At 37.8% G+C, this 12,330-nt stretch overlaps 1 protein-coding gene across 1 annotated transcript in view; it reads right to left on the bottom strand.

Moving 5' to 3' along the window:
• The window catches only part of OSBPL10 (oxysterol binding protein like 10), a 117,398-nt gene that overhangs the window by 45,308 nt on the left and 59,760 nt on the right, over window positions 1-12,330 (bottom strand). The window contains exon 5 of the mRNA XM_066320289.1: window positions 8,182-8,392. Within this exon, the coding sequence (XP_066176386.1) occupies window positions 8,182-8,392 (211 nt within the window). The remainder of the gene's footprint in view (window positions 1-8,181; window positions 8,393-12,330) is intronic.

Below are 12,330 nucleotides of genomic sequence, written 5' to 3' on the forward strand. Positions count from 1 at the left end.
TTTAATTCTATCTGGCATACCTTGGAAATTAAGCAAGAATTCTCTAGCCACTATTTTCATAGTTATTCAAGTAAATCCTCCATTTCTTGTGCCTGAAATCAAAGCTTTAAGCCTAGCAGCTGTATTTTATTTCTGTCTGTACTATTAGAAGTTTTTATTTAGATTTAAGTACTAAAATGCTTTACTGGTACCAAGACCACAGTTTAAAAGAGGTCTCATTAGAAAGATACACATTAAATATAAATCAAGCAGAACTTGGCATCAAAACAACCCCTGTTTCTGGGGGCACTTGATTTCCTGGATGGGTCTGTATTTAAGGATGCCCTGACAGAAAGTATGATCAGCTGAGGCAAGTGCACAGCTGCTCCTCCCTAACTGCTCAAAAACAATCTCAACAGTCAAATCAGTAGCCCTCAGCACAGGACTTAAAATTTCAGCTATTAATTACATGCTGCTATAAAATGTACAGATATGGACAAGAAATTCACAGCTCTTCAGTCATTACCATAGTTTATATATGAATATACAATTAGTGCCATGGGGAGGATCTCGTCTCACCACAGACATTTTTAAGATGACGCAGAGGAACACAAAGTACATTAAAGAACGTGCAATTTCTCCTCTCTGTATCACCACAGAGTGCCTCTTAACTGAAGTAAATGGTTAGATCTGGAGAGGTTAAGCTGCACAATGTTGCATTAACACTTCCATTACTAAAAAATGGGCCACAAATCCCACAGTTGACTGAACTCCTACCAAATGCTAGAGACAAAACAGTTACAGAACATTCCTCTCATCTGAAAGGGCACTAAGTTATGAAGACATGGCAGAAGTTCAGATCTACTTTGCTTAGGGTGATTTTGTGGCGCCATCTTTTGCTGAAGAAAGCATGAGGAAAGCATAAGCAAATAATTCAAAATAAAATTATTTTCAAAGAGTAACCAACGGGAAAAAAATCCAGGTTTTTTTCTTTTTTAATATGTGTATTTCATAGAATTACACAAAATTCTCTTTGCCAAAGGAAAAACATTTCTGTGGCTCTGCTGTCAAATTATTTTTCTCACTCTTCATTATTTTGCAATAACAGATCTCAATTTATTTTTCTGATTCTCTCTGTCAAAAAAGCTGGATAATGGATTACTGCTGCTATTTTCCTATTACAGAGACACTAAAAAGAACTGAACTGACTTCTCTTTATGGCAATCTTTAAAAATATGCCATCCCATAATTTCCATGGGCTATCCATTTTCTTTCTGCATAAACAATCTATTTGGCCTTCACTGTAAACAGTTATTTCTTGATTTTTTAAAATCTAGTTTATGTAAGCAAGCACAATGAAAAGCTCCCACATGAAGAAGTGCCTCACTTCAGGGGAAATTTTTAAGTGTGAACATTTACATCATCATCACAAACATATTTTTAAAAGCACTATACTAGTTTTTCTCTTCAGTGAAAACACATTGTAAAAAGACCTTTGTATTTCTCTGCCCATTTTAGCGTCTCTAAGAGAAATAGAAACTGTTAGAACTTGGCAAATATGTTTTCTCTCCTGTACCAAGGGCAATGCTACCCTCACAAAACAACAAATCTTGTCAGCCTAATCAAATTTTAAACAGATCTTAAAAACACATTATGACCTAGCCAACACCAACAGGATGCCAAGAGTAAAGATCCAAATAATATTAAAGCACATTCATTTCCTCAACACTTCTGCATATGAGAAAAATTGCTTTGTTAAATTGTGCATCTGGAATTCGACTACTTTGCGGAATATGCAGGGAAAGATACTAAGTCACACAGCACAGTAATCTAAACAAATAAAGAGTATCTCTATGAGTAAGTGGAAAAAAACTCCTGCCTAGTTTCAAAGTGCCATCAGGGAACCTGTGATGATCTTTAATCTATGAATCTCACTCTGAGATGTCAGCACTCTCTTACCATACCAAGGGACTTGCCCTGTATCTAATACAACAGGACATGTTTCAGGCAAAAGCAGTCTCTGATGAGAGAACTCATCAGAAATTATCTTAAAATCAACTGCGATAAGAACACAATCTCTATGTGGAAAGTGAAAGGCCACAACAATATGGCACCTCACAAATACTCATCAGTTCTCCAAAACTTCTCATGACAGCTATTCAGGAGTTTTTTTCAGTTTTTCAGTACACCCACAATGTTCTCATCTGCACTAATACAAATTACTCTTATCATAAAATAGTACAGGTATAGCTATTGCCTGTGCCATATCTAATCCAGGTGTTTTACTGGAATTTACTCTCCACAGACTGACCTGCGATCTCTAAAATATCTGATCCACTCTAATGGAGCTGCCATTTTTGACACTTTATGGGACTCAAAAATTTCTATCAGTAGTTCAATCCCTGTTCTTATAAAGATTAAATATATATATATATATATATATATATATATATATATATAAACATAATATGAGAAAGTTTATCTTCTGAGTTGGATAAGAATAAGAAGAAACTGCTGTCACTAGTTTGCGTTTTTTTTAAGCCAGATTTTTTTTCTCTGTTCTCAGTCATAGCCAAAGACAGCTAACAGAAAGGTAAATGCTAATCTATTTTGATACATTTAAGAGCTCTTAAGGAATACTCCAGAAAGGCAGTCACAAATTATATAAAAGCACTGACCGCTACATAACTACCTTACTACTTGCTTTAAGACTACACTAGCACTACACTGATTAAAATAAAACATCTATTTCTGCAGTAAAAAATGCAAAAATCAAAAAGGATGTACCAAATACACAGCTAGTAAAATCTGCAAGGTCTCTTCTACCTGCACAGTGTTGGTTGTGTAGTTCCAGGAGTGAAAACCCAAGTCTGACTCCTCTGAAAGTTCAGAGCATATGTATATACAAAACAAGAGTTCTTACAGAACATAACCAAAAATTAGCTTCTTTCCCTCTTCCCCTCAACACCAACTTCCACTGTGATGAACACGCAGCAGACAAGTACACCAAGGAACATGAGAACACTTGTACCGAAGCAAAGTACAGCATCCAGACACAACCTATCTATCCTTTCCCTATGGCAATGCTACAGTTCACAGACATCCATTTTGGAGGGCACACGAGGTTTTATCCCACACAAATGCCCTCAGGAGAAACATCTTTCCCTTCTACAGGTGCACACTGCAGGAGTGGAGGGAGTTCTCTCCAAAGAGAAGGTTTACAGGAGATTTTTCAGTTAAGCAATGTTGATAATTTTCTTTTGTTGGTTTTGATTTTCTGGGTGCCTGATGTACCTTCAAACTCACTTTTGCATAATAATTGATGCATGAAATATGCTTAACACCTATCTCAATTACGTAACAAAAGGCTTTCTAATATTAAGTCCTCTGGTGCTGCCTGGGAGAATACAAAAAAAAAAAAAAAAAAAAGCAGCTAAGTTTTTTTCCCTGGCACAATCGTAAACTAACACCAATTGATAACACTTTTGTGACATATTTTCAATATACTCAACAAACATCCCCTAACAGTGCAGTGGCAGGCCTTGAGGAGAAGCCAATATTAGATCTGGATTCCTTCTCCTGCCAGGGATGGATGAGACAGTTCGGTCTCTCTGCTGAATCCCTAGAGCACACTGAACCAACAACAGCAAATGGCAGCTGCATCTCTGCTTTTCACATGAGATTGTATCCGCTAATGTTGTGTGGGCACTAGAAAATAATGTTATCTTCCAATGAAAGAAGAACATGTAAGGAATAACGTATCTATCTGCATTTAGATAAAATAGGAAATTGTTCTGGTTATTCTTGACAGAAGCAAGACTGGCGATGGTGCAATTAAGGGAGAACTGACTGAGCAAGCCAACTTTAGTAAAGTACACCAGTAATAAAGAATATGTGCTCCCCTGTCTTCTTTCCTCGCTCCTCCCTGCCCTCATGCATTTAAGCACAAAAAAGGAGTTACTCATCTGCTCATTTTTCTCTCACCATCTCTGCTGCAAGAGACTTCCTAGTTGTCATTTGTCAACAAATTGAAAGCATCTAGATTTTGTCTTTCCTGTCCATTTATTTTCTCCAAAAAGGAGGTAATAGAGAATAAAAAGCTCAAGTATATCCTGTCTCCAACTCCAGAACCATCTCCGATCCAATTGTTTCCATGGGAGCCAAAATCGGCAGCGCTTGCATGTTAAAGTGAACTTCAAAAAATCCATGTAAGGATGAGTTTGGTTTTTGTTTTTAAAAAAATCTTAAGAAAAATTAAACATTCTACAGTTTGGTGAAGTGGGCAACAGAGAGACTGAATAACATAGAAGGGAATTCCTATCAGGAAGATGCTTTATTCAGTAAATGAATGCCTAACGTGAAAGGAAGATTAAAAGAATGGATTGATCTGTGCAGGCTGCTACGACAACAGAGGATTCTGTCTGCCAAAACACTAAAATGAAAAAAAAACCCAGACCTAAAACACAACATACGCAGAGCTACATTAAAACAAACATTCAAGTTTGTTCTGTTCACAGTCTGGGAGGGAAGAATGTTAACAATTGCAGTCAACAGGCTCTGGAGATACTCTTCTGCCAAAGGATGTACACAGAGATGGAAAAAAAAATAACACTAGAACTTCTAAAGATAGAAATTAAGACAAAAGTTTCTTCTCTGCATTTTTATTTTCAAAGGTACCTGCTCTTTGTCTGCATGCCAAATAAGCTTGTCAGAAGGCACTTTAGACGTACCTAAGTGGTGAAATTCCTGACTGAAAAGGAAGGCCTTGACATTTTCCTTTGTTCCACAAAAAAACCCCTAAAATTCTCAAACCCAAAGAAGCTTTGGGTAGAAATGCAATTCCTCATCCTGTACTCACACTATATATATAACCAACACTTTTAGCTAATAATATCCTTCTTCAGCGTATTTTCAATGAAATAAATTTTTTAAAAAAACACAAAAATTTAGCCAGTGATCAGTGCACATACCTTTAATATGACAGCTAGAAATTATTTTTGACATTATTTGACATTATTTTGACTCAAAAGTAGAAACAGAGACAGGATTTTGCTTCACTGACTGTTTTTGTTGATGTGGTTTCAAAAAAGACAATCACAAAAACCCTTCCAATGAAGCTTCAGAGTGGAAATAATAAATTTATTGACTAGCCTTCAAGACAAGATTGAAGACTTCAGTTTAATCTTCATGTCTGCTTGTAGGCTTGAGGTCTAAGACTGAAAATTGGTGAGAAACATGAAGTGGAAAGATCATGTCATCCTAAAACTATTCCATTAGAAAGGATGTCATAAAAATATTTTAAGTCATGACCTACATGACTTCTTTATTGTAGATTCTGGACAAGATTCCACTAAAGTGAATGCCAATCTGCTTGCTTTCTACTCTTATTGAAAACCAAGCAACCGAAGTATTTACACGAAAAAAATGTAAATTTCCTGTCTAAAACAATAATGTCAATAAATCTGTTTAAAATAGCTACTATTTAATTATAATCTTTATGAGAGCTTTCCATGAGTACTAGATCAGAAACTCACAGCCACTTTTACATCCTTGCTTTATAGGCAGTAAGACTGCAAGGCCTCCAATGCCCAGGGAAGTCAGCAAAACTTCCACAATCAGGTATAAAGACTCCAAAGACACAAGGAAAGGTACACAGAAAGCAGGTTAAGTAGATATATATCTACTTTTAAGGCAGTTCTCTCTCTTTATGGCATAATTGTGAGAGCTTTGGATGCTGAAGGAAAGCAATCTCAAGAATAGGTTCAAGTCACAAGCTAAACAATTGAGTATTTCTCACAGTCTACATAAGAAAGACTTTGTTGCCTGGCTGGACTGGATTGCTTTCATGAAACGTAGGCTAGAAGCAAAAAAATAAATTATCAAATTCTTATCTTGTCTTCATCTATGCACTCTGCCCCACAATGCCCACTAGCATCTGTACACCACAAAGGAGGTAATGAGACAGCACTGGGATGGAAGTATTCAGCAATAAATTGCACACGGCCATGACATCTCACAATAAAGGTATTTGAGAATTCCTATCACAGGAGCACATGGTTTTTAAACCAACAAGAGTCATTTTCACCTGACAGTGACAGTTAAGGTCATTTTCTGTTGTACCTGCTGGGTATAAAATTAAAAGAATTCACCTGGAGGACACAATCAGAATGAACTAGATCATCTCTCAGAATTAGAGTTTGCTAGGGGATTACTTAAAGGCTTTAGTCTGAATAGGTATGAGCTTATGCAGCTTTGATGACTCTGCAACTCTACCGACTCAGCAGAAACGTTAAGTCTATCAAAGTATGCCTGGAAAAGATTAAGTGTGTAGGAAAATCAGTAATCAAGACTTGTAGGCCAGGTTCTTTCAGGCAACTGTGTTGCATAATAAGGCCTAGGGAAAAAAAAAAGCATTTCAGTCAGGGAGAAGAGACTAAATATTTCAGCAGCTTTTAGTTCCCTTCTTAGTTGGTTTGTTTTTGGTTTTTTTTTTTTTCTTTCTTCCATGCCTAAGAATAAGCCCACGCACACACTGAAGAATTAACTGCTTGCATCCAAGTTCTCACAGTCACACCAAAGATGATGGTGTGAACCAGTGTTACAGAATTTTGATTCCTGAAAGGATTCACCTGCAAGTTTACAGTCTTAGGAAGAACAAACAAAAAAACTTACTGGATTTTGTAATTCAGTATTTCCTTTAAAAAAAAAAAAAAAAGAGGGGGATTCCCTTTAAGCAATTACTAATGTTTTGCTTGCTTTTTTGTCTTCTTGTCCACAGATCCTCAAAAACCATTATCAAGTCAAAACAAAGACATTGATTTAACAGAAGATTATGTGCACAGAGATTCAAGGACAAGTACACCTCAAGTCATCTATCCCTTGACAGTTCACTTAGATCACATTGAGATGAAAAACAACCTTCAGGGACCTTGAAGATAGAAAGTAACTTTTCTTCAAAGCAAGCTTTTCAACTCTGTTTCAAACCATTCTTTTCTGACAAAGTTATATCAAATAATTTAATTCAATGCACTTTATCATTACTACTTAAATAAGTAAAGGGCAGTTTACATTTTGTACAAGAAAACGACAATTTTTTAAAAATCGTGTTCCTTTATGAAACTGATCAGAATCTGGGTATGGAAAAGTCAGCATGGACATGACACCATAGGACAGGTGTCAAAAGGTTCAATACTGTTTTTTCCAAGAACCATTTTCACATCATTTTCCTGCCTCCCAAGTAACCCTCTCACATTTCTATTCTCCTCACTATGGGAATGCTTCAGAGGCTGTCCCACTGCGCCATCTCTCAGCAGCCTTGAGGGCATATCCTGCCCTATAGAGAACCTACTGCAAGCAAGGACAGGTTGGGGGGGATTGTTGAGGAAGCACCAGCAGAAAACACTAAATGCCACCCCACATCCAGAGTTCTGCTGCTGCTTTTCTTACATCAATACTTCAGACTTGGCAGTGCAGTTTAAGCATGGGAAAACACTTACTGCCCTTCCAGAAAGCTGAAGGTCCAACTTCCAGCATTATGGACCGATCCACAACTGGATGAACTGGAAAAACCAAGGTACTTGGGGACTGAGAGGTTCATGCCTGCAGACCTCTGTGGAGTATCACACTGGCATTTTAGGCTCATAAAAACTTGCCATAGATTATTTTTTTTAAAGCATGGAGAACTCTTTCCAGACTCAAAGAAAACCACAGACTGAAATAAATCCACCTCAGCAGCATATTTACATGCAGAAAACTAGAAAAAATATTTTCACTGTAGCACTGCAAAGTATTTTTATCAAATAAATCTGTATCGAGATTGAAATCTATTAACAATTAAAAAAGGGGGGGGGGGGGGGGAAGGGGAGCAAACCAAAACAACCAGGTTGGTTCCACACTGCCATTAACATCAGAAATGTAGGTTTATATATACCTCTTCTCCATGCCCCATTTTTTTTGTGTTGCTGTCTTCAGGACTGGATTTCTCTAAGAAGACTCAGGACCACCTCTTTTCCTCCTCTCTTCTGATTGCAATACATTTTGCATCCTTGTTTGAGGCAAAGAATTACGGTGCTTGAGGTTGCAGAAGCTCACAAGCTGCTCATCCCAACTTGCCTTTCTGAGAATGGTTCATTTTGCCTGCTTCATATCATAATAAAACACCCCAAGGAACATGAAACAATACTCAAGGGAGCTTATGCTCACCTGATGACAGCGTCCTGCTATGCTGTTGGCCCACTTGATGTATGCTTTGCTGTAGTAGACTCAGGCATTCTCCAAGGCAGCTCAGGGTGGCAGCAGAGGTAGCTTTTAAAAGTAGCAAGTCCTGATCCAAGGCAGTAAGCGGCCCAGAATTTGGGAGAGATTCAATGGCTTGTACAAGATTCTTCTGTTGTCCTTCAGCTTGGCTCATGACCTGTAGAGGTCCAAAAACATCTGCTGTCACAGGAAATATCACTACGTAGCTATTAAATTTTTATGGATTGAAATAGTGACTAAATGTGAAGAACTACCACAAATGGATGTTAATGTTCTGATCCAAATATACCATATACTCACCTACAAAAACGAAGGGCTTGAGACTACCAAAGGCCTGTAAAAATGTCAAGACTATGTTAGAGAAAATAGTCTCTTAAAATAGTAGGTTCACAGTAGGTTTAATAGTGACTCATACTTTCTGAAAGTCTTTGTAAGGAAAAGTATGAAAATTCTATTTCCTTCTCCATTATTAATTTAGGCTTAGATTTTCTTGCCTTTGCATGAGATGCCCAAGGAAGTTACACTGTCCCTCCTCCTGCCCTACATAAAGTATCTCATCAAGTTTAAGAACGAGAACATTTCTCAAACACCACTAAGGACCTGTTTTTACAAAATGCAGTAATTTTTATGTGCACAGACATTAGCATAGGAAGCAACTTAAGAGTACATATTTCATATTCAATATGAATACCAGCCGTCAGGCAGAAGGTTAACCTCTTTCTAGATTGGGACCATCCAGATGAAGACAAAAGGAATGCTTGTACAGCAGGTTAAAACAGTATTTGAGCAGGCTGCTCTTTAAGCAAATTGGCAAGCTTTCAAAATCCTAAAGCCAAAAGTAAAAAAAAGATGTCCAAAATTTATCTCCATTTTTAAAGTTTGTAGGAAATCATATATGCACATGACAAGCCTCTTACACTTACCTTGCAAAAAACTTACTGGAAAAACTTGTCTATGCTTGAGGTATCCAAAGCTTTCAGAAAAATCTATCTCAAGACATCATCTTAAACAGAGATTCAAGCTCCATTTGTCCACATTACTGTACTATAAAAATGTATTATGAACTTTGTGAGTTTTTTTATTATCATTATTATATTCTCAAGTATTCTGTGCTTCCTGCAGCCTTCCTACATACTGTAAATTGACGGATTAAAAAATATTTGTTGAGTGCACTGAAAAGCTAGAAAGGAAAAAGAACTTAGAGATGCAAAAAACCACTCCTGCAAAAACAGACTAGCATTACACAAGAAGCTGTTGTTGCAGTTCATAAATTTAGCCAAATGCCTTGCTGAAGGTTGACATGACATTTTAATAATCAACATCTAAAACAGAGGCCAAAACTCCAGTAAAAGCCACAACTTTAATTCCCTTTGGCAGAAAATAAGACCTGCCAGAAGGTGACACAGACGCCTCCAATAAGCAGCTTTAGGGAACCACAGAATCAATCCCAGACAGTGCTCTGCTTTCAAAAGTCACACAGCATGAACCTGCACAGCATGGACAATGCGACTGCTTCAAAGATAAAACAAAAAAAAAAATACCACAGACACACACACACTTAGGCAAGTATTCCTCCTTCATGGAAACAGCACAAGGAGGCAAACAGAAGGAACAGCTAGGAGAACAAAAAATGAGCTCCCCAGAAGACTAAACAATATAATTGTATGGAAAACTGCTTCTCTCCTTCTCCCATCCTGTGTAAGAGTGTGAAATTGAAAAACTGACTTTCCCATATTTCACAGTGACAGAAATATTCTATTTTAATTTCCAAGTGACTGGTTTTCCTAGGTTTTTTTCCTTCTTTTTTTTTTTTTTTTGAGCCTGGGAAACAGCTTAGAAATCCAAGATTTGCTTCCATAAAAAATAAAATCAAAAATAAAACCAAAAGCAAAACTTCCAAAACTTTAAACATGCCAGTTTTCCTCTCCCCATTAATAAATATTCTTTCACAGATAAGACAGCAGCATAAGATAAACTGATCGGGGAATTTAGAAAATATCTGAAAAATTAACTGAAAGTTCATGGCTATCAGCCAGCCCAAAACTACACAGGCTTTTGTCATCTATATTCTTACTAGATTAGGAAAAATTTCAATAAAAATCAATTATTTCTTCTACCTTTATCCGAAACAAGGTGTTGGTCCAAATCTTACTGTTTTCTAGCTGGCTTAAGATAGCTTTAAAGCAGCCTTTCAATTCATCTTTTCCTTGCTACCTAGTTTCATGTTACAGTTGTGATACCAGCAGCTGGTCTACAGATCTGACACAACAGTAGACATCTGGAACTGCAGCTTCTGTGTAGAATTCAAGGTATTAGAACTTGCTGAACACTCAAACACTGATCAAAACCACACTGTTTAAAGTGCTGAATGCCCAGAAAAAAAGATGAAGAATCTCCCCTATTCTAAAGCAACAGACCAACTCTCTGGCAAAAGGATAAGGGAATTACATACATTACTGAAATAACTGAATTTTTTTTTACATATTTGCCAATTTTTTAAAGACCTTGACAAAAGATTTCGGAAGAGCTTAAGTGTAGTTGTTTTACAGAGAGTAAATCAAGGAGGAGCTAATACAAAACCACCAAATCATACACGACAAAACCCATTAAACACATCAACCCTTAACAGGACAACCATTAATGCAGTTATAGCATCATCCTCTGTCTTAATGGTGGGTCTGCTTTTTTGCTTTCTCTCAGTAGAGGAGAGGCAAAATGCTTGACTTACTAGCACTCTAAGCTCGTTTCAAAACCAGAATGAAAAGTTTTGATTTTGAGAAAGAGACCTTTTAAACTTTCCTTTTCCAAAGTGAAATAGTTTGCCTAATTTTGAAAGACTTTGCTCTTACATGGGATTATTTTAGCATCTTACCATTCTCCATCTTTCCCATTTGCAAATACAGACAGCTCGAAGTAGTAGCTCTCTACTTGTAACAACAAAGGCTATTTGCCCTGTCTCCTAACCAAATATTAACCCATTTCTCTTTCCACTCTTGTTTTGGATTTGACACTTCCTCTTCACCTATATATTCTTCTCACACTATCACTTAAAAACTTCCCAGAAATACACTGAAACTTCAAAAATAAAATTTTATGATAGATGTGCAATAAAAAACCTGAAAGAACCATCAGGACAGCATGTATTAAAAGGAATTATATGTGTGCAAGTATCTAGCATTCCTAGGCCTGCATTTACTTAATTGCAAAATATTCGGTAAGAGGAAGCCTCATCCTAGGAAGACACCAGCTCAAATGCATGGTTTGCTTCTTTCTCCATCTTCTGCCTGATGCAAGAGAATGAGCAGATGACATGTTTTTCCCATTAACAGCTGCTCCTGAACCGTGAAGGAGATTCAGACCTTTTAGCCTGTCAGAAACTCCTAGGTACTGCCTGTGGTATTGTTCTTGCAGTGGATTGACTGGCTGGTTACCCAGTGCCCACCACTTCCCCTCCTTGGCTGAACAACAAAAAGTTTGGGGGGGGTCAAGGTAAGGACAGGGAGGTCACTCAATTACCATCACAGGTAAAACAGACTTGATTCAGGGAAATCAGTGTAATTAGTACCAATCAGAGTAAGGTATCGAGAAAATAAAACCAAATCTTACTTTTCCCCTACCCCTCCCTTCTTCCCAGGCTTAACTTCGTTCCCAGTTTTACTACTACCTTCCCTAGAGCAGCACAGGGGGACAATTAGGGGGAGTTACAGCCTGCTCATGACACATTGCCTCTGCCACTCAATCCTCCTTGCTCACTTTGCCTGATCCAGCATGGAAAACTCCTGCACAAACTGCTCCAGCACAGGTCTTTCGCAGGGTCAGAAGTTCTGTCAGCAAATGCTTCAGCCTGAGCTTCCCACAGCATCACAGCCTCTTTCAGGCATCCATCTGTTCCGGCAGGGTCCTCCACAGGCTGCAGGTGGATCTCTGCTCACTCACCGTGGACTCCCATGGGCATCCTGCTTCACCATGGGCTGTACCACAGGCTGCAGGGAAATCCCTGCTCCAGGATGTGGTGCACCACTAACTCCCTTTGTCACTGGCCTTGGTGTCTACAGTTGTTTCTCTCACGTATTCTCACTCCTCTCTTCTCTGGCT

This window comes from Sylvia atricapilla, chromosome 1, assembly GCF_009819655.1.
Source record: "Sylvia atricapilla isolate bSylAtr1 chromosome 1, bSylAtr1.pri, whole genome shotgun sequence".
NCBI lineage: Eukaryota > Metazoa > Chordata > Aves > Passeriformes > Sylviidae > Sylvia > Sylvia atricapilla.